Source organism: Myodes glareolus, chromosome 10 (assembly GCF_982192425.1).
Source record: "Myodes glareolus chromosome 10, mMyoGla1.1, whole genome shotgun sequence".
NCBI classification, from domain to species: Eukaryota; Metazoa; Chordata; class Mammalia; order Rodentia; family Cricetidae; genus Myodes; species Myodes glareolus.
Genome location: NC_142035.1, coordinates 66,022,732 through 66,044,254, shown reverse-complemented (window position 1 = coordinate 66,044,254; position 21,523 = coordinate 66,022,732). Strand labels below are relative to the sequence as shown.

At 43.4% G+C, this 21,523-nt stretch overlaps 1 protein-coding gene across 1 annotated transcript in view; it reads right to left on the bottom strand.

Annotated features, from left to right (window-relative positions):
- Positions 1–21,523, bottom strand: part of Ryr3 (ryanodine receptor 3) — a 369,298-nt gene that overhangs the window by 100,492 nt on the left and 247,283 nt on the right. The window contains exons 50-61 of the mRNA XM_087910876.1: positions 18,205–18,295; positions 16,169–16,309; positions 15,130–15,293; positions 13,066–13,144; positions 9,027–9,116; positions 7,964–8,113; positions 7,729–7,791; positions 6,589–6,664; positions 6,355–6,478; positions 3,970–4,085; positions 3,395–3,462; positions 3,193–3,314 (exon numbers count right to left, since the gene is read on the bottom strand). Of these exons, the coding sequence (XP_087767002.1) occupies positions 3,193–3,314; positions 3,395–3,462; positions 3,970–4,085; positions 6,355–6,478; positions 6,589–6,664; positions 7,729–7,791; positions 7,964–8,113; positions 9,027–9,116; positions 13,066–13,144; positions 15,130–15,293; positions 16,169–16,309; positions 18,205–18,295 (1,284 nt within the window). The remainder of the gene's footprint in view (positions 1–3,192; positions 3,315–3,394; positions 3,463–3,969; positions 4,086–6,354; positions 6,479–6,588; positions 6,665–7,728; positions 7,792–7,963; positions 8,114–9,026; positions 9,117–13,065; positions 13,145–15,129; positions 15,294–16,168; positions 16,310–18,204; positions 18,296–21,523) is intronic.

Sequence of the window (21,523 nt, the reverse complement as noted above, 5' to 3'; positions counted from 1 at the left end):
TTTTTCTGGGCTAGCTTAAAAAACTACAATCAATGCCATTGTTGATTAGTAAAAATAAGTCAGAACCTCCCCGGTCTAGGAGTTTAAGGGAACTCATAGTACGTTAGCAGAAACCTGGTACCTAACGTGACATTAAAACGGGGGCTCCTGCTTATTTGATGTGAACTCATGGAGTTGGACAGGGAGAAAGAGTATTGAACAGTGCAGCCCATATTGCTGATGGTTTAGTTCTGTACTTGGCCTGTGAATAACTAGGCTGTCTTGGCAAAGATCCTTCAATGTTCTCCACTCTGTATTAGTTTTTTCTCATCTGTAACAACTCAGAAATTTGAAAATGCTTTAAATGAATGAACACATATTTTGTATGCATTGGAAGAAAATGTTCTTTCTACCTAAAGCCCATGGTTGGGCTATTAGGATCGGCTACTAAGGCGGCTCTCCTCACTGTCAGAAGTCAAGGTGTTTTGCAAAAACCAGGACCTAAAACTTCAAAGAGTTGTTGCTTTCTCTTAAGAGTCCATGATGTAAATAAAAGAATTATTGCATAGGGTTAGTTTCTGTCAACTTTACACAAATAAACATGTCTGGAAAGGGAATCTTAATGAACAAATTGACCATATTATTGGTCTGTAGGTGACTCTGTAGGACATTTTCTTGAATAATGATTGGTGTGGAAGCATGATGTGTGGGTGCCATTCCTGGGTGGGTGATCCTGAATGTATAAGAAAGCAGGTTGAGCAAGCCATGGGGAGCAAGCCAAAAGCAGCATTCTTCTGTGGCCTTTGCTTTAGTTCCTGCTTCTAGATTCCTGCCTTGAGTTTTTGTCCTGACTTTTCTGGATGAGGAACTGTTACCTGGAAGTGAAGAATGGAATAAATCCTTTGCTTGCCAAGTTGGTTTTGGTCATGGTGTTTTTATCACAGCAGTAAAAGCCCCAGCTAAGACAATTAATTACTTTTAGTTCAAAATAATAAAGGGCTACACAGTTCCCAGGTGACTTTCTTCGTTTTGAGAGTTTAAAATGGTAAATCTTGGCATAGTGGCACAAGACTTTGAGAGCCAGGGCAACCAGGGCTATAGAGAGAGGCCCTATCTAAAAAATAAAAAAGAGAAAGCCTGGAAATTCCATGTTGTGAAAGGCATCAGATTAAAGACAAGGTGGACCAAGGATGAAGGATTCAATAAGGGGGGATCTAGCGGGTATCAGAGGCTGAGGCACAGAGAATTGGTAGTTTTAGAGAAACCTGGGCTGGGCTGAGGAGGTCCTATTAGAGAGAGAGATGGGGGAACTGTAATCCCAGAATTGTGCAGAAACAGGCAGATTTCTGTAAATTTGGGCCTGCCTGATTTACACAGTGAATTCTAAACCAACCAGGGCTACATATTGTGACCCTGTCCTCAAACAAATAAGCAAAAACCAGAGGGAAAAAAGAGTAAAAGAAAAGAAGGAATGAAAGAAGAAAAGAATCTGCTAGGGTGAAACAAATAAACAAAACCCAAAGCGGGATTGGGAGAGTAAGAGAGAAGAGGGAAAAGGAGCCGGGCGCGGACCACGGGCTGCGCAAACACAACCGCGCCTGCGGGAGATCTGGAAGCTATTTGCAAGGCTGATCAGCTCCAGGTTGTATTCCAGCCACGACAAATGGTGCCTGGTTGAACAAATGTTACATTTCCATGAATTAATAGTCTAAGATCAACAGATGAAGAAAACAGACGCATCTGCCCTCTGTTGGATTATCTGAATGGCTCACGTGGCCTCTCATTTCCCTAGCTTCTTATAGAACACATTAGTTCAACCTAAAGGTATAAGATCTTGGGACCGGTACCTGGTTCCAAAGAATCCTGTTTTGGCAGCATGGGATTGCTTCTGTCTTGAGTGGCACTAAGTGATCGCCGTACACATAAGAGGCATGCAGTGTCGTGAGTTTTCAGTCTTAACCACCTGTATCACTTTGGGTACTGGAGTGAAGCTAAATGCACCTCAGATTCTTGCTTTGTGAAACGGAGACCGTGCAGCACAGGTAGGATTTTCAATTTAACACACTGGGAGGTTTCCCAACCATATTTACTCAGATGGCTCATAACTCTTGCGTATGAAAATTAATCTCAGTGCCTGTCCATGCAGAGTGTTTAGTAAATGTTAGGCAAATTGTCAAATATATTCCCGAAGAGTGTGACAGTTAGTTAGTAGCTGAGCTCTTATCCAGAACAACGTGCGTGTTCGCTGTGGAGGGATTGCATGCAGATGTTCACTACCCTCTTCACTTCTTTGCTGTTTAGAAGTCTAATGCAGCCTTACTCAGCTTTTTATGTGGCTGCAGAGACTCAAACTCAGGTACACATTGTGTGAGCCTTTAACCAGTGAGCCGCCCCTTCGGCTCTGAGACTGATAGGTCTGAATAAACATTTAGACTGAATCGCGCAGTTCTAGCTTTGAAATCTCAGATTAGCCGCACTGGGATTTGTAAGATCAGAGTTCTAAAAATTCTAATCTTGCAAACTTGATAAGGAGCGACATGTTTAATTTTCCCATTTTCAGAAGGATCGTGGCCTTCTACTCAACGTTATTTCAGGGTAATTGACCTGGCTATCTTCATATTTCCCAAGTCCCTATGAACTCCCCAGACAGTGTGATTCTATTGGTTCCTGAGATCACCGAGGTATACACAAATGTAAAAATTTTCAAATCAAGATGGTAATCAATTATAATCATCAGGTTATGCATCATTTCTACAAAGAATTTGTGATTCAGTCCCCAGGTAGCTGATGTCTTAAATAAACCACATTAGCACTGAGAATGGCAGTTTGAACGAGTATCCTCCCAGGGCCCATGGACTAGAAGCTCTGTCTCTAGGCTTTTGCTATTGGGGTACTTGGAGGCTAGGGATGGTTGGAGGATGGAACTGAGTGGAAGGCTTTTAGGTCACTGGGACATGCCCTTAGCGAGATCTTAGGATCCTGTCATTTTTACTTCTGGCCATGACCTAAGCAGTTTGCCTAAGAGTGAGCTCCCCATCACTGCCATCTGGACCCCCTACCATGGAATCAAAAAAAGGTGTCTACTCACCCCGGACAGGAGACTTCAGAACTATGAAATAAATAAACTTTTAAGCTTTACTTATAAATAACACTGTGGTACAGCAACTGAAAGCCGACTAGCGTAGCGGCCCTCTCCTGATTCCATGGACTCACCTGGCTACCATTTCTTTCTCTTTGTGGGAAGCATACCCACTGCTGCTAAGTGGCTTCAGAGGAGACGACAAGAAGTAAAGGCGGTGGTTGGTGAAGTACTGGTCAACCAGGGGGAGGAGAACCTGGAAACCATCAAACATCACTTTTAAGGTCGCTGATCCAAGTCTATATGCCAGTTCCTCCAGTAAGGAGAAACACTTACTTTGGCAAAGAATTTGATCTCCTGGTCGTGGGGAGACTTTTCGGTTTTCCCACTGCTGACAATGGCTTCTGCAAAGAGAGGGGTAAAATACTTTGGTCAGAGCAAACAAACAAGTGAACAATCACGGTGTTTTGAGAAGTGGAACAGGTTTTCAAAAGACAACCAACAAGCTGAGCCGCTTTCACTAAACAGCATTTTGTAACTGTGCTGGCTGGGTATGTATCTTGTCAATTCTCTCACAGTTGTCTCGCCACACCCTTTTCCCAAGGAGCTTCAGTGATGTCCACAAACAGCATGGGGAAAGTTAATAGGATGAGGTACAAACAAATACACAAACAAACCCAAAGAGTCAGTCAAATCTGGCAGAGAAGTAATAGATTTTTATTTCCTCCGTACTAAAAAAGTTAACTAAGTTTTTTAGTACGGAGGAAATAAATCTCAGTCACTGTTTTCCACCCAAATTATATGCTTCAATGAATCATGAGCAATGGTGACACAAGAAGCTAATTCATAATTATGTCATTCTTTCTAAAGGGCTGCAATGCTCTTTCCTGACAGTTTGTAGCTCTACTTACCTAAATGAGCAATGAACTCTTGGGCAGAGTCGACGTATTTCAGGATCTTTTTCAAAAACTTATAGGCAAATCTCTTTTCCATGGAGGAGGCGTCCAGCTCCATGTCCTTCATACCTCTAGATTGGACAACGATGAACCCCAGGAGTAGCAGAGAAAAATATGAGACTTTGTGTATTGCCCATCCTTCCCATATTGTTGAATTTAATTCTCCGCATTGGCACTTGTTCTGGCTTAGTGGAATGCCTCAGCATTTGACTGACTTACTCTTGCGCTTGTACCCAACTACATGAGCACACAATACTTTCTTGAAGGTGATTCCTCAGCAGAGTTCTCAGAAAGACCTCTGTAGTTGTTACTAAGACTATTGAGCTGGAGATAAGTCAGGGAAGACAACAAATAGTCCTCATAGGCTTGACCTGATGCTAGCTATAAATAGGCATCAGCAAAATACAAATTATGTGGAATGTTAAAAGCAATGTTATGTTAAAAAAGAAAGAGGAAAGCAGGCTGAAAAAGCCTGGGGATGTCGTTATAAAGGTTTGTGGACGATGATGTGAAATATGGTAATCAGGGTTGGGATCATAGGGAAACGGGAATGGAAGTAATGGCTTTACGGAGGTGAAGTGTGAGTTATAAGGATATGTAGACCAAGATTCTCCCAAGAAACAGGTGGTGCAGAGGTTCTGAGGCAGGAGCATGCATCCTGGGTTGCAGGAGTGTGGCAGAGTGGTCAGGGTGAGTGGAATGGAGGCTAACAGGTGTCCAAGGGGTAAAGGTACTTGCAAAGCCCAGCCAATCATTTAGGGCTTTTGCAGGAACTCATTAGGCCTTTGCTTTTCCTCTGAGTGCGATGAGAACTGCTACTGGCAGAGAGGGGCGACATGGCATTGTGGTCAACCACTCTGGCTGTTGTATTTAAAACTGGACATAGGTGGGGGCGTGAGAAAAAGCAGAGAGCCCTTGTGGGAAACCACCTCAGTAACGATGTTGAGATTGCATGAAGGCGGTGAAAAGTGGGTAGATTCTGCACATGTTTGAAAAGTAGAACAATTAAATTTTCTTAAAGATCAAGGTGACTTGAAAACAATGAGACTAGTCAAGGTTTTGGGCTTGAACAACTTAAAATAGACTTTTGCCAGTAGATAGAAGGGGTGAAGTTAGAGAAGGCTTTCTCCTGGTGATGGGGCCTCACTTTATCACAGGCCCACTTAGGGCTCCCATGGGACCCCATATAAGGCAGATAACTACCCAAGAATAGGACTGCTGAATTTAATTTATCCCTAATTACATGTCCTCGACTTCCTTTGTGGTTACAGTAAAGGGGAATTTTTCATTTCTGTGAGCAAGGGATTTTCTCAGCAAATCACACTCCACATTCATCTTAGTATTAAAAAAAGGATTAACAGAGGGTGGGGAGCCTTTCTCAAATGCTTCCCCAGAGGCTGTCTCCTCCAGCATGACCTTTCCTACCCGACAATATGGCAAATACATTTTGTAATTTTCTTTCTGTGAGCTACAATAGAAATATTTGTATAGTTTTTATTTATTTAACATTAACTAGCAAAAAAACTCTAGGAAATTAAAAAGAGAAATAACTTGCTTGGCGAACACTTCTTTGAGGAGGAATGAGTGTATCAGAGCAGGCCCACCACTTTGCTTTCCTGCCTACAAGGAAGCTGGCAAGCACAATGCTACATAGCTCGCCATAGACATCTGGCTAGTGAGTAAGCACCTCCCTTTAGGAGTGAGCAGTCCAAGCCAGCTTCATAGAGAATGGTCCCCAGTTTGTGATAAAATGACTTAGGACATCGAGATGTGTTCCATCTCCCCAGAAGCATTGCGGCTTCAGAAGAATCAATTCCTGTGGTCCAAAGGCTGCTGCTGTGAGCTGTGCTTGCTGTTCTTATGCAGTTTAACAAAATATAAAACAGTCATGTCAAAGTTTGGAAGAGTTGCTGGCTATTTTACAAAGATCCTCCGCTGAAAATTTATAAATACAGTTGTGGATTAAGGATTAGCAAGGGATCTAAAAGACAGAGGGAAGAAATCTAAAAAATCATCTAGCATTTCAAACATTATATTTTGCTTGTGCTTCAAGTTCTCATTTCTCTTTAAAAGAAGCTAAATTCTAAAGCTGCATGGGTGTATTATGAATGTGATTTATAACTCTGATCGCTTGGACCAATATACAAAGATAAGGCTTTGACCTATAACATAACATTTGTGAGTGTATATGTAAGGAATCATTACACTCTTTCCAAGGGTGTCAAGCACTGTCATTACTGTCATGATTTTTGGAGATGGGTGATTAAATACCCAAGACTGAAGCCAAATTCACATCCCCTCCCCTGCCCCATTAATACCACGTGGAAGATGAAGACTTACCTAGAAACTATAATGCCATTCACCTGGAGGAATTTGAACAGGTCCTGTGCTTTTTCTCGATCCCTGAACTTTTCCTTGGCAGTCAAGGTGTCATACGGTACCAAGAGAGGGTGACTGCCACCACCTGGAATAAGGTGAGAGAAAAACACAACTGTCTTCCTTTGTACCCTGGGAAAACGTAGCTGCCACGCCCCCCTGCTCACTTCCCCCACAGGGCACTGTGAACGAGCTCACCTTTGCTCTCCAGCTCCAGCTTCTTCTTCTTGGCCCAGATATTGTGATAATTCTCAGCCACCACCTCCACCATTCCCTGTTCCCCAACCCGAGAGACGCAAGTTAGAGAGAAGCCAAGCAAGGAAAACCACGTCCTATCTTCCAGGTTCTGGAAGGGCACCACCAAGCACGGCTTGCTTGCTGCTGGAGGTCTACCATTGTTAATTATTCTGTGTGACACCCCTCATTAGCTTTATATCATTCTCCATACACAGGAAACAATTTTGGATTCTGTCCTTCCCTTGCAACTCTTATTATCCTGGCAGTTGAGTGCATCCAGTAGAAGCACGCATTTCCAGCCAAAGCCTCACATTGCCAGCACCTCATTTGTCTTACTGTTATAATTCTCGTCAAAGATAGGGAGCTGAGCAGAAGGAGTCAGGTCAAAGTCAAGAATCTATGGAAACTTTTACCTAAACAAACTAAAAAAAAATCACTCCTTGCTGGAAACTGCTGTTATTGAGGTTTATCAAATAGAATGAATCTTTCTATACGGCGTATACAGCTCTGACCTAGAGCAAAAGATGTTCTTTAGAAAAAAAACTTCCCCTAAGATCCAAAGGGCTGGCCATTGGCTTCTTTCTCAGGCTGGAACAGAGGCCACAGGCACTGATATATGAAGGAAAGGAGGAGTTGAGAGAAGCACCACAAAACTTTTAGTTGCATCTATTTGGTTTTATAGCTTTGAGTTCAACAGTTATCACTTCCCTGTATAATTGTGGGGAAACTGAGCACATCTACTGTGGCATGCAGGGTGTCCTCACGGCTTGTGAGATTTATGAGGACCATGCAAGCATTTCCATTCAGGTGATATATTTAACCAAGAGAGTTTGACACGGGGACCTTGCCAACTAGCCTTCCTTTTACCCATTACCCTTTATGGTACTCTTGGAAGAAGTCCCTTCTTAGATTACTGGCTAGTTCTCTGGTGTTTCCCCCACAGCCTCGGCACAACACAGCTCTCTTCAGGTTTAACATCTTAGTGATAATATGTTCTAGGTATACTCTCTGCTTTTCTCCTTTTACTCTTCAGAGGGTAACATGCCCTGTCCTGGAAAGATCTAGAAGGCACTGATGTTCTGCATCTGGGTTGGCACTGACCTGGAGCTCCCTGGACAGCACAACATTTGAGAGATCCAGCGGGGCAGGGCTGTAGCTGTTACCCTAGGAGAGCAGAGGCAGAGTTACTAGGTTATCAGCCTCCACAAACACATGGCTGCCCCAAACCCAACTGTTCGCCTTGGGTGGTCCCATCACCACACCCCAGGGAGTGCTTGCCTAGAACTGCAATGGTTTCTATTGGTCAAGTGTTGCCTACCGAGTGCTGCAGTTGTACCTGATTGACCTGATTCGACACACATCGAAGTTTCTCATTCTCTCTTTGTTGGACCAAAGTTTCTCCTTCTCTGGTCCTTTCCACTGTCCAGCCCACAGCAAGCATGGTTTTCAGGGATTCTCTGGCAGGCCAGCGATAAATTTCCTTCTCCTAGAGGAAGTGTGCACAAACAGAGTCAGGAAGAACACACCTTACCCGTTTCCCCACAGCACACAGAGAAGATAATTGGCTCCCTCCTCCCTTCACAATGCCATTTGCAGAATCTTGTGTATAACACAGTCTTTCTGATGTTGTTGAATATAAAATCCCAAGCCTATAGTTTTTTTTTAATTAGGGGAAATGAACCACTATTATCAATGACATTGCCTATAGTTTATAAAGAAGTGAAGGACCAGGGAAAAGACTCATTGTGTCTCCTGTTTAAGATGGATGGACATTGTCAAAATGCATTTGCACCAAGCTCTTCCTCGATCCTGGGAATCAGAACTTCTTATAAATCTTTTGGTGTTAGCCCAATTTCATGAATGGTCAACAGTCAAAGATATATATGCCATCCCTTACATATGACACCAAATTTAAGCTTACAAAGAACACTTACTGATTGTAAGCTTGGATTCAGAGTTGAGATGAACCATACTATTTAGTTTAAAAAAGAAGGAAGGAAGGAAGGAAGGAAAAAAGGAAGGAAGGAAGAAAGAACAAGAGAGCCTGTTTCTGCTTCCATGGGGATTTTCCATTCTCACTATCCTCCATGTAGCAGAAATCTCTTCTGTTTAAATCTTTTTCTCAAAATTTCTCCATCCTGTCTCAACAGTGTAATAATCTAACAAACGCCTTCCTAGTTTGGTTGGAGGAGAAACACAAGTGCATTTTGGGCCATCTGCCAGTGCTAATTAGGCTCCTTTCACACGTGGTTTCTCAGAGCCAAAGAACAAACAGACTGTGATGTTGGGGCTTGGGAAGTTCATGAAAGTTGCTATGGACTGTGAGAGGCATGGGCTGTCTGATACAATCGCCGAGGAAGGACACAGCAGGCCACACGGTTACAAATCCTGCTTCTTACCTTCTCTGTTAATGTCTTGAAGGGCCGTATCAGTGGGTGGGTCTTCACGTTTTCATCCAGGGAAATCCCATATTTCCATCCACTGTGGCTCTGTAGAAATGTTCTCAGTTCAAACCAAGAGCCTGCTAGATGACCCAGATCTCTGCTTCTGTTTTCTCAAGTAGCATAATGGATCATGACAGAGATGAAAAAAGACCCTTCGCGGATGTCTAACTTCTCCTTTCCGGCTGTCAGGTCTGTGCCTCCCCATCCTGACCTTTGCCCCTGCAGTCCCTCCTATTCGAGCCGCTGTCCTCTTCACTGTTTTGCTTGTAAGTTCTAGGGCCACTCAGAAGGCTCTTTCAAAAGACCCTGAGAACTCATGCTTCAGGACTTGTGACAAACTCATCAAGTGGCAGAACTCAGAGGGGACCAGATCTACCACCAGCCACCGAGAGGGGTCTGCTTGGCAAGATCACAGCGGGTGCATGCTTTTCAGGGTCGTGGAAGCTCAAGACAGAAAAGCATCACTGGTGGGCACCTTCTTCAGGAGGAGTCTGGTACGCTATAGATGTAGAGCTGAGTAGGAGCCCCCGACTTTCCTAGCATCCAATCCCAAATATCCCCAGCTACTCATTCTGTTCCCAATCTCTGCCTCCACCGACTTGTCAAAAGCACGTGTTTTCCAAGTTTCCCTTCCCAAGAGGCACGTTCTTCCTGCGTGCTCTAATCTAGGTCTGTGGTTTCAGCTACCACAGATGACTGATGTCAGATCAGCATTTCGAAGCAGAGCTGACTTCTAATTTCCAAACAGTATGAACTCAGCCTGATGTGTTACCAGGCTAAAGGGAACCCGGCAGTTATTTCTTTCAATGCCCCCTTCTCTTGGATTTCTTTATCCCAGGGGCTCGCCCCTTCTTGAGCACCCACCAAGTTTCTAATCTTGTAACAGAGGGTCCTTGTTGGCTCTGCTCACCTGGCATCTCTGCCTCCTAGGCCCACTCCTCTGCCCGCCTCTCTCCAGTTTCCTTCATAGTATGAGCTCACCTTGGTGGCTGTAAAAGCTTCCTAAGCACTCTCCTTGCCCCCAATCTTGCCACGTATTTATGGATTCATTTTCTACTACTGTTAGGAGATATTCACCAAAATCATCCTAGTAGAGAACTCTATTCCCTTATGATTTCTGATTGTTACCTGCTACCATGGGGAAAATGGAAACTCTCACATGGCTTCTAAATCTGTAAGCCTATCCATGTTCATCTCTCACCTTCCTTCCCCTGCCCTAGAACTTCATGTTCTCACTGTGTGGCTCCCCAAACCAATAAACTGTCTCTGGCTTTTCTTGGTCTGCGTGTGCTGACCCAGGAATAAACTCACCACTTCCTGGCAATGGCTGCAACGAATGCCTAGTCATCTGTAAATGTTATCACTCTAGATGGTATCTCTGGACACTAGCTGTGGGATTTCTTACCTGTACATGTTCTAACCCTGTGCTCATGCCAAACAAAGAACTACATAAACTATACCTGGGTAACTCTACTTCTCCCATAAGAAGAGTGGCACTTAAAAATGTTAAATTATGTATTTGCACATGTGAGTTCAGTGTCCTCAGAAGTCAGAAGGTGGTGATGGATTCCCTCAAAGCTGAAGTTATAGGCAGTTGTGAACTGCCTGAAGCGGGCACTAGAACTGAACGTAAGTACTCTGTAAGTGTAGTGTGCACTCTTAACTACTGAGCCGTCTCTCTAGCCCCAGGAAGAGGTTCATGAGGTCAGAGGAATCAGGACCTCTGGACAATGGTGAGCAAATCTATATCTATATCTATATCTATATCTATATCTATATCTATATCTATATCTATATTTCCTTGCTTTCATGAAGCCTCATGCTGGTGTCATGGAGAAATGATAATCAAATAACACGTTAGTAGATATATAACTGATGATTGAGTCAAATATACAAAAGTGCAACTGTTATAAATTATGCTAATGTTTTTATATATAAATGACTTTAGAAATACTACGAGGGAGGAGAATAAGGCATTAAGATGACTTGCATATAAAAAATCTGGGTGAGTCTCAGCCTAAGAATGAATGCTTAGATTGACATCTGCAGGATGAGGTAGGGATGGCAAGTAACTACCTTGCTCAGTCATGGAAGTGGTTTGTGCACATGTAGAGTGTGTGACAGGGGATCTGAAAGTGCAGGAAGAGACCGATGGGCAGAGAGAAAAGGGAGATCTCATCGAGAGGCAGGCAGGGCAATGCCAACTAGTCCATGTGGGAATTTTGACTTTTATTTTTAAAAAGAATTAGAACTTATTAAAGAATTTTAAGATGGAATGGGGGCTGGACAGAAGGATTACTAATATCATGTGACCAGGTATGCATACTGGAAACATTACTTGATGTGAAGAAAAGACTGGAGAAAATGCACACGAGGAGGCCAGCCAGGCGCTAATAGTGACCTGGGCCAAAGGTGATGGCAACTGGGACTGGTCATACCATGGAGAGAGAGAGAGTGCTGTAGAAACTCATAAAGAGTTGAAGAGACAAAATACACAATTTAAAGATGGATTAGTTATGGCTATGGATTCATAAATAACTCCTCTCCCTAATGGTTTGGACAAATGGCCACACTGGAAAGAAGTGAGAAAATACATGTGCTCTAGACTCTAAAGTCTAAAGTAAGCAAGTACAATTGGCCACCTTTTCTTTTCTTGTATAAAGTTTTATTGGCACACAGGCCCCCTTTTGTTGTCAGATGATGTGGGATTCCTCTCTGTATGCTATGAATATGTTCTATTACCATTGGTTAATAAAGAAGCTGCTTTGGCCTATGGCCTATGGTGAGGCAGAATCCAGCTAGGCAGGGAAACTAAACTGAATACAGAAAGAAAGAAGGCAGAATCAGGCAGATGCCATGTAGCCGCTCAGGAAACAAGATGTGAGGTAACAAACCATGAGCTGCATGGTAAAATATAAAACAATAGAAATGGGTTAATTTAAGATGTAAGAGCTAGCTAGAAGTATGCCTGAGCTGTTGGCCAAACAGTGTTGTAATTAATACAGTTTTCGTGTGATTATTCGGGTCTGGGTGGCTGGGAAATGGAAGTGCAGTCTCCAGTTACTGTCAATGTTTTGCTGGTGGTTACTTTTATGCTATAACAGTGGAAACGAGGCATTGCTCAAATGTTCATTCTCCATTTCATGATTTATTATCTAGTTACTATCATGGCCTTTATACAGAAGAGGCTTACCCATCCTGGTCAACAATCATGAGATATAGCTTATTCTAAAGTTCAGCGGTTGTAATCAGTAGTATAAGTAGGAACCCTCAAGAAGATAATACCGAGCTGAGGCGGTGGCTCATGGTTTGCCTTATCTGTGACTTCACCATAGGGAGATGACATTCTATGGCCTTGCTTTGGAAATAAACCTACCGCTACAAGCTGTAAGCTGAGCAGCGGTCCCATCCCTTCACTACCTGCCCACTCCAATCCTGCGTGGTTTTGGCATAGCAATTAAACTTATGAAGCACCCCAACCTCACATGGGGAGGAATTTCAAACAACAAAGTGTCTAGAAGTCCTAGTGCTGCCTAGCGAAGGAGGGCCCTCATGTGGCCTTTTGGGAATACAATTTCTCTTCCCAAGCGAAAACAAGAGTGAGGCTTTCAATTTTAGTTGTTCTTTTCCAATGTTGAGTTCAAAGAAAAGAAATTAAATAATAAGCTTCCCACCCCGATGAAACATTCATGTTAAACACACAAGTGCATGCTTGGGCATAAACTCCAGGCAACACAGCAATAAGAAAGCAATGGGCACTTCCAGAATTGCTCGTTTTCTTGAACACTACAAATGCAGCAGCAGCAGCTGCCAACGCCTATGCCTTTGACCTCCACCAACCCAGGGAAATTGCTGCCCAGAAACAATGAAAGCTCTTGGCACGGAGTCTCTGTCACTTAGACAAATCAGGCAGATTTCCAGGATCCGACCCAATAATGTTCTTGGGCTTTTTCTCCCCCTCCCTGACAATTGTCAGTCAGCTGATAATCCCTACCTTGTCACAGGCCCATTTATCATGAGAATGCTCAGCATACTTGGTGACAATGTATTCCAATTTTTCAGGCAAGGAAAAACTGTGAATTGAGAAAAAAGTATTATAGTCTCCATAAGTATTTCAGCCTGATATTGTAAAACGCAGGTAGAAGAACCAATTTGCTGTCATGCACAGGATTTGCTAACAGCTAACCACATAGCTTAAGCTACATTAGACACAGAAGCCACTTTAGACACAGTGGTGATGGGCCAGTGTTGTGTTCCAGGCAACACCAGGTCTTATCACAAGATTTCTCTGCAGAAACATCTGCACATAGATGGCCTCCTGCCAGCTGCTCTGAGCCCTCCTGGCTCCCAAGGTATCACTGTGGATTTCAAAGCCAGTTCTGGTGTCTGTCAATGAGAATCATGCCATCCTATAACTCCAGTCTGAGAACAACAGACTGTGAAGTTAGACGGTCAGATTACAAGATACTGGTTATTTAGTATTTTGAACTAGTGACTCATTACAAATAGAATTTTGGAATACAGTAGATGCCTGTCATTTCTCTTTGCCTAGCAGCTCTCAGCCATTCTTCATCTTCCAGGGTCTCATATGGTCTTCTGGTGTTGTATATGACGTTAGGTGCACTGCCTCCAAGGTCAGCCTATGCCCAGATGGATCAAATTCATTCTCCCTGGAACTTGAACCTAGAGTTCGATGAGACAAGAGCGGTGAGAAGCTCAAGGTGATTCATCCAATGGAGACAGCTGAAGATTGTCATTGTCCTTGGAGAGGCCTGGCTTGAGAGTTTTCTAATAGCGTCTGGTTATGGCCCTGTGTCTTGGTAATCAGGTCTCTCTGCTTTTAGGAATGGGCCCAGTCTTTAGTCCTCACTTTACTCAATTAGTGATGTCAAAGGTATGTCTGAAGCAACAAGAGCGCTCCAAATACCACGGAGCCGCTTGTCATCAGCACACAGTCGGTAGAGTAGTATTGATGATGTTTGTAACACTGTCATTCACCATGTAACTTCTCTGTCATCTTTTCATGTGCCTACATTTTTATAAGGCAAACTTCTCTAACATCAGCACGTATTTCCTTTTCTTGCCTGAGTTTCCATTTTTACCACGTCCTTTATTTCTTCCTTGTTGGAGGTTCGATTCTGTTTCTCATCATCCCCCCACTCAAGGCTTTATCCAATGGAATGTGCACTTCATTATCCCAATGATGAATTTTACACCTTGGCAGAGCTGACATTCCTAGGAAGGGTTTAGGCTCCTATTTAAGAGGAGCCTCAAATTCACCAAACACAACCCGGGGATGAGTGAAGTCAGTTGCCCCTGCATATATACTCAGAACTGGGGAGGGAGGCTTGGAAATTTAACACAGCAATATTTTGCCCTAAGGCTAACCACATGGACTACGAAGTTGGATGAGAGCATCTGTTGGTCTGCTGAGCATTGGTAAAGGATTTTGGATACTCATGGGAAGAAATTATAAGACACTGCTATAGTGTGACTCTAAAGATCTAGTATTTTTAGTATGGCAAAAAGCAGATCCAACCTCTCGAAGGACCTCAAGTATTTGACTGTCACCCTGAGAACTTTCTAAAGTTCTTCTGTTACTATGAGATTGTTTTTGATGTTATTATGTCTGCATAGGCCCAATTTACAAAAAACAAAGACTTTTGTCAAAAACTCATTAATAAATTAATCATATCATTTATCAGGGTGGGCCTCTTCATGCTGTAGACATTTATTCTTGTAAATGAGTCTGTTTCATATATTAAATCAACCCTTCAAAAAAGCCTGGAATATGAGCAATATATAAAATTAGAATATATGTACATATATATAAATCTAATCCATTTAGTTCTGATATATTATATATGTACACATATATAATATATCAGAACTAAATGGATTATATTTATTCCTGGTGTAACTTATAGTGTTAAAGGAGATGATGAGCAGGGTGGGCAGAAGGGAAAGGGAAAAGTGAAAGTTTTTATTATAGTCTGAAAGAAAGGTATCAACTATTATAGAAAATATAGAAACAAGTTAGAAGTGGCTCTGAACTTACTTCATGGTGTTAATAGGTTTTGGGTCAAAGTTCCCATCTGCATCCACTGAGACCTGTTTCTCCAGTGTGGCTGTGATTCTTGTATCTAAATAATCTGGTGGCAAGGCCCCAGCAATCGCACTGAGACAAGGCAGGGCCATTCGGAAAAGATCCAGGTCATATTTCTGTGAGGGGAAGCAGAGAGCGCTTCAATAGACAAGCCATGGCCATCATGTGGGACCATTGGCTCACCAACAGAAGCACAGATACAAGCGATGTGTTTGCCCAGGTTGATCTTCAGTACTTTCTACACAAACTAAAGTGTTCTTGGAGGATGGAATGGTAATCTGGAAAGCCCCCAAGTCACTGTTCACTTTTCATTGCAAAAGATTAAAGGTTTCATTCAATGTCATTCCAAATAAATGTCAAGGATGTCTAAAGATTAAGATGGTTTTCACTAGGCTAGAAAGGACTATAAACTTCCCTGCTAAGAATAGTTATGGGAAATGGCCCAACCAATGGCTGGAGAGGGGACTGTGAAGAGCATCTAAACTCCACAGTGGCAGAGAGAGATCCACATTAATATTTTCCCCATTGCTGTGACAAACATCCCAGATGAAGGTAACTTAAGGAAGGAAGTTCTCCCTTGGGGTTTGAGGATGAGTGGGAGGCAGCTGGTCGCCTTCACTGTCAGGAGTAGAGGATAGGAAAAGGGACCAGGCTGCCACACTTGATGGAGAAAAAGAACAAGAGGTATAAGTACTCAAAACTGGAGGCAGAAAGTGCTTTTGGAATTTGCTCTGGTGGCTGCTCTCCCGTGTGTTAGCTCAGTGAGTCTGGCAAGCTATTTGACTATTCTGAGCATCATAGTAGTTCCTATTCTGAAGAGATAGATAGATAGAGGGGGGGGGGATGGGAGGTAGGTAGCAGTTTAAAGGATGACTATAAAATGCTCCTGAGATCCTAAGTACAGTACATAGAAAATAGTGAAGCCAAACTGCTGTAAGTTCTGTCTGTCAGGTCACTGGGGTCACCTGTTTTCTTAGGAAGCAGTCATTACCTTGTGGGAGAGGGAGTCAAAAATCCCCCAGAAGAGCTTCTCAGTGAGGTGCAGTTCCTCCTCCACGGCTAGCCCATAGCTCCCCCATCCCGAAGGCAGGCAGTAATACTTCCAGCACTGCTCATAGTGATTGGTCAGAAGCTGCGCGTTTCAGAACACGGGGGCACCGGTCACATGGAGTCCAGCACATCCACAGGCATCAGAGACATCCAGGGAGAAGAAAGCAGCATGGAGAAGTCACAAGGAAGAAACCAGTGATTGAAGGAGCTGGGATGTCAACCAAGAGGCCCTTCAGATGCCCCAGCTCTCACATCTGATGAACCCCAGCCTGAGCTGCATCTGCCTGACTAATCCTCCTGCCTCCTGATCTGCCCCAAGTAGTTATTAAAAAATGGAGAGGAGTCAGTTCTGTTTTCAAAGAGAAAATATTACCCTTCAAAGGGCATGTGCGAATAATTTCATATGATTACACAGGATTCTGGAATACCCTGGGGCATGCTGATATGGGGAGGGGGCGGTGGGCAGAAAGCTGTGGGTCTGAAGATTAACGTTTATGAAGTCTGTGACTTCCTGGTTCCTCTGGCTTTTGTACTGCTCAGTGTGACAGCAGTTCCATAACTGGCCAGAAGAGGGCACTAGTAACACCCCTTCCCAGCAGGTAGAAGCCACATCTGCAGGGGTGCAGGTTGTGTGTGTGCGCGTGCGCACACACGTGTGTGGGACATTGACATAAGATGTCAACGTAAATGAACTGAGTGGCACCAGCAATGCCTCTTAGCAGCCAGCATCAGCTGAGAGCAGTGGTCTGTAGAAGAAGCAGAGCCAAGTTAAGGAGTGCAGACAACAGTACCCTTTGAAATTAAGACCCGGACCTGTTAAGGTTAGAAGGAAAACAGTCTCGGAAGGACTGAGACCCTCTGGGATTGTGTGAAACTTCCTGTTGGTTTTGGTACTGAACCAAAGGCTTCTGAGAGTTCTGTTTACCCCAATAAAACATTCCCTCAAAACCCTGCTTGAACGAGAGAGAGAGAAAGAGAGAGAAAGAGAGAGAGAGAAGTTGTCAGTGTGGTTTGTCTCTGCTGACACAGTTTGGATTTAGAAGTAAGGCAGAAGCCCCAGCAGGAAGTTGAAAGGTTGAAAGGTTGCACCCTCTGGAGTGGCCACTAACTCTGGCACCATCCAGGGCTAGGTGGTCTGGGGCTATAAAAAAGAAGTCATAGGAAAGAGAAAATAAACAAAAGTTCTGTGTTCTTTTTAGTAACAGTTAGAGAAAAGAAATATAAAGCATCTGTTGCAGAGGGGGGCACAAAACAAGGTGGAAAGGGACATTTTAGGTCCTTTGAAAGACCACAGGAAGGGCTGGAACAATGGCTCAGTGGTTAAGAGCACTGGTTTGATTCCTGGCATATACAGAGGCTCACAACCATCTGTAACTCCAGTCCCAGGGAACCTGACGCCCTCTCCTGGCCTCTGCTGATACCACATGCAGGTGTTGCCCAGCCACACATGTAGGCAAAACACCACCACACACAAAATAATAAGTAATACTTTTTTAAAAAAGAAAAGAAAAACCACAGGGCTTTCAAAGCTTTGTGAGGTTAAAATATTTTAAAAACCTAGTTAGGATAAGAAAGCCCAAAATCCAAGTCTCCTTAGCAAACTCTAATTAAAAGTCCAGAGTGGAAGGCAACTCAAGAGAACCACAGCAGGTAACAGCTACAAGCTTGGGCTTTGGAAGTTGAAGAGTCAAGATGCAGATTGGGTTTGTGCATTGAACCTTGTGGAGCTGTCAAAATCCAACATGTGTGTTGCTTCTCTGATTGTGTAGGCTCTGTGCAGCCCCCAGCACATCATCTCTGTGTAGGCTCTGTGCAGCCCCAGCACATCATCTCTGTGCAGGCTCTGTGCAGCCCCAGCACATCATCTCTGTGTAGGCTCTGTGCAGCCCCAGCACATCATCTCTGTGCAGGCTCTGTGCAGCCCCCAGCACATCATCTCTGTGCCGTTGACTGTACTGCGGTGACGGTGATGCTTACCTTAAGAGGCATTTTGCAGTACTCGCTGAGCTGCGGCACATCAAAGACCAGACGCCGTAGGAGTTGCTGTAACATGGACGGTCTCAAGTGACTGTGATTCGGAGAAAGAAAACAGAAAGATGGGACAAAGTAAATACCAAATGGTGGAAAAAAGAAGTTCGGAAAAATGAAAGGGTAAGAAGAAAGAATGAAAAAAGCACACATTAGGGCCAGCGCAAGGGCTTAGTGGGTAAGGGCACTTGGTCGGTTGGTGCACAAACCTGAATTTGATCCTCTCCCTATCCCAGAGTGGAAGGAGAGAACCAATTTAAGAAAGCTGTTCTTGGATCTCTACATGTGCCTTGTAGCACAAGGACACAAGGACACACACACACACACACACACACACACACACACACACTAATAAAATATAAAATTAAAAAGAAGCATACATTAGGGTTAAGTATCAAAACAAAGAGCATCTTAACACAGATCTTGAGTAAATGAGAGTGGACAGTAAAGCCTTCCATTTAAAAATGGAATGTGGCTAAAATATAAAAAAGGGACATGTGCTAATGAACTTGGATGTTAAGAGTCAATTCCAGCTACCAGGAGTCAGCTTGTTCTGGGGACCGTATGTGTTGACCATGTGCAAAGCACGTAGCAGAAAGAAGATGTAGTTGGTTTCATAGCCATCTTGAAGGACTTCTAAGAACTAAGGATTTTCTCTCTTCTAAGACAGGGTTTCACTATGATGCTGCAAAGGGAGAAGACAAACTGATCAGCAGCAGAGGTGGGCTCTGAGGCCACCTACTGGTACAGTGTGAAGGCAGCCCTAATGTCTCCCTGGTTACCATCATCTGATCAGGAATTTCACACAATTGGAACTATTTGGTAGGATGTTTATTCTCAGGACAACTCTGTAAATGGCAAACACAGTAACTAAAAATTAATTAAGGAAAGACTTATCAAATTATAGACTTCACAACCGTGGTACTTGGTATAAGTAAATTCTGAGAAAGAGAAAGGAGAGATAGGGGAGGTTAACTTTTTTCTTCAGATGCTAAACTAAAGTCCAGAGGGACCTGTGGATTTTCTCCAGAGCATGAACACACCACACACACAAACACACAGACATGCACACACCACACACACACACACACACACCACACACACACACACACACACACACACACACACGAGTTTGCTATGAAATTTCAGTTCATGAGCCCCCAGATTCCTTTCATTGCTACCTAAGGAGCTTTAGAGGCAAGAATCAGTGGGTAAAGGAGACTCCCTGGATAATTTGTCAAAGAACCTTCAGCAAGGAGGATGATATGTCAGTTGAGAGAGACAAAACCTATCTACTTCACGACCTGTCCAAGAACTAGTCTTGTGATTAAAAGCCCTGGGCAGAGAAAGGCTAATCAAAACCCAGCCCCAAAGTAGCAGCCCTATCACTGAATCTACTAATTACGACTTAAAATTGACTCAGTGTTTCTTATTACTGTTCAGATAATTAGCAACTGTTGTCCAATAAATCTGTGACTCTATTGTTGTCTAACTGTCCTAGTTAGTTTTATTGCCAACTCGACACAATCTGAAGTCATCTAGGGAAGGGGGGCTCAACTGAGAAAATGCCTCCATAAAAGAGGGCTGCAGGCAAGCCTGTATGGAATTTTGGGGTGGGGCCACCCTTGGGCTGTGGTCCTAGGTTCTGTAGGAGAGCAGGCTGAGCAAGCCTAAGGAGCAAGCCAGTAAGACGCACCCCTCCAGATCCGCTGCATCAGCTCCTGCCTCCAGGTTCCTGCCCTGTTTGAGAAGTTCCCATCTTCCTTCAATACTGAACAGTAGTAAGCCAAATAAACCCTTTCCTCCCCAACTTGCTTTTTGGTCATGGTGTTACAGCATAGCAATAGAACCCTAACCAAGACACTGACGTTTTATAAATAAATAATAAAATGCCTAGTTACGATCAGTTGGCCTGCTATACCTGGATCTCTGGTTGGGAGAAGAGGAGAGCATTGCCCCAAGAACTACAGAGACAGAATGGGGAGTTCATTTCAGAGTCAACGTGAACTTCAACTTCCCCCAAACTCTGGTTTCTTTCCCCTACCTCTGGAACATAGCTTCTGCGTCTCAGAAAGCATTTTGCAGAAGATTTCACCTCAGCAATGCTTGTCTCTTCTCAATCACTGATAATTGCTTTGTTCCAGCTTACCAGTATCGACTGTCCCAGTAACACAGAGGTTTCCCTTCAAAGGTATTGGTCACTTGTTAATCATGACTGACTCTTTTTATGGCTCGATTGTTCTTTTTAGTACTGAGTAATATTCCATTTCCTGGACTTACACAGTTTGTTATCCATTGACTTATTTAAGATTGTTTAAAACTTTGTTAAAGATGACTAATATGACACAAAAATCAAGTTTTTTATAATATATATATAACATATATATAATGACTAACATGATATAAACACACAGGTTTTTATATGATGCGAACTGTCAAATAATTTGAGTAAAATCAAACAATTTGATTATTGAAATTACAGTAAGTTTTCCGACTTTGTGAGGAACTGCCATGTTGTAGGACAAAGTAGATGCACTGTTTTGCATTCCCATTAATAGTCAATGAGAGTCCTGCCTGCCCCACATCTTCAGCGTCTGTGTCGTCATCAATGCAGAGTCTAAGGTAAGTCACAATAGCACACAGACGAGATTTTAGCTAATGTTCGAATGAGGAACAATTCTGATGAATCTTCTTCTAGCCATCATGAGCCTGCTAATGCATGTGACTGGGACACAGGTCACCAAGAACAATTGGGAACCATGTCCCCGTGGCTCCTAAAGAGGGAGCCTGTTGACCATTTCACAAGTGAGTCTTAATCACGGCTGGGTATCATTAAGAGAATCAATTTCTCAAGGAGCTTCCGTGCTAGAATCCTGGATTTTATCACACAGAAGTTTGAATCCTGGGGCTGGGATGTGGTCTGGGAACTGGGAAATTGGGCTAGGATCTCACAAAGTGACTCTAACACACAGGCTAGCCGGAAAACTACTACATTACAGCAGCAGATTGGAATCCTAGAGCGTGGTGTGAGACCAGTTGCTGAAAAGACCTCATCCTTTGTCCATGCAGACTGGATGCAGATTCCCAGTGATCTTTGTCGGCCTTGATGCCTGCTTACATGGGTGAAAGCTGTTTTCTTTATTCCCCACGGGTGACCAGATTATTTTGCTCCAGTCTTGGGAGACCTGGAGGTGAACTGTTCTGATTTACACATAGTTTGATTTCTGTGTAAAATTTCTATCTTGTTCTCTCTTAGACGGTGGAGAAA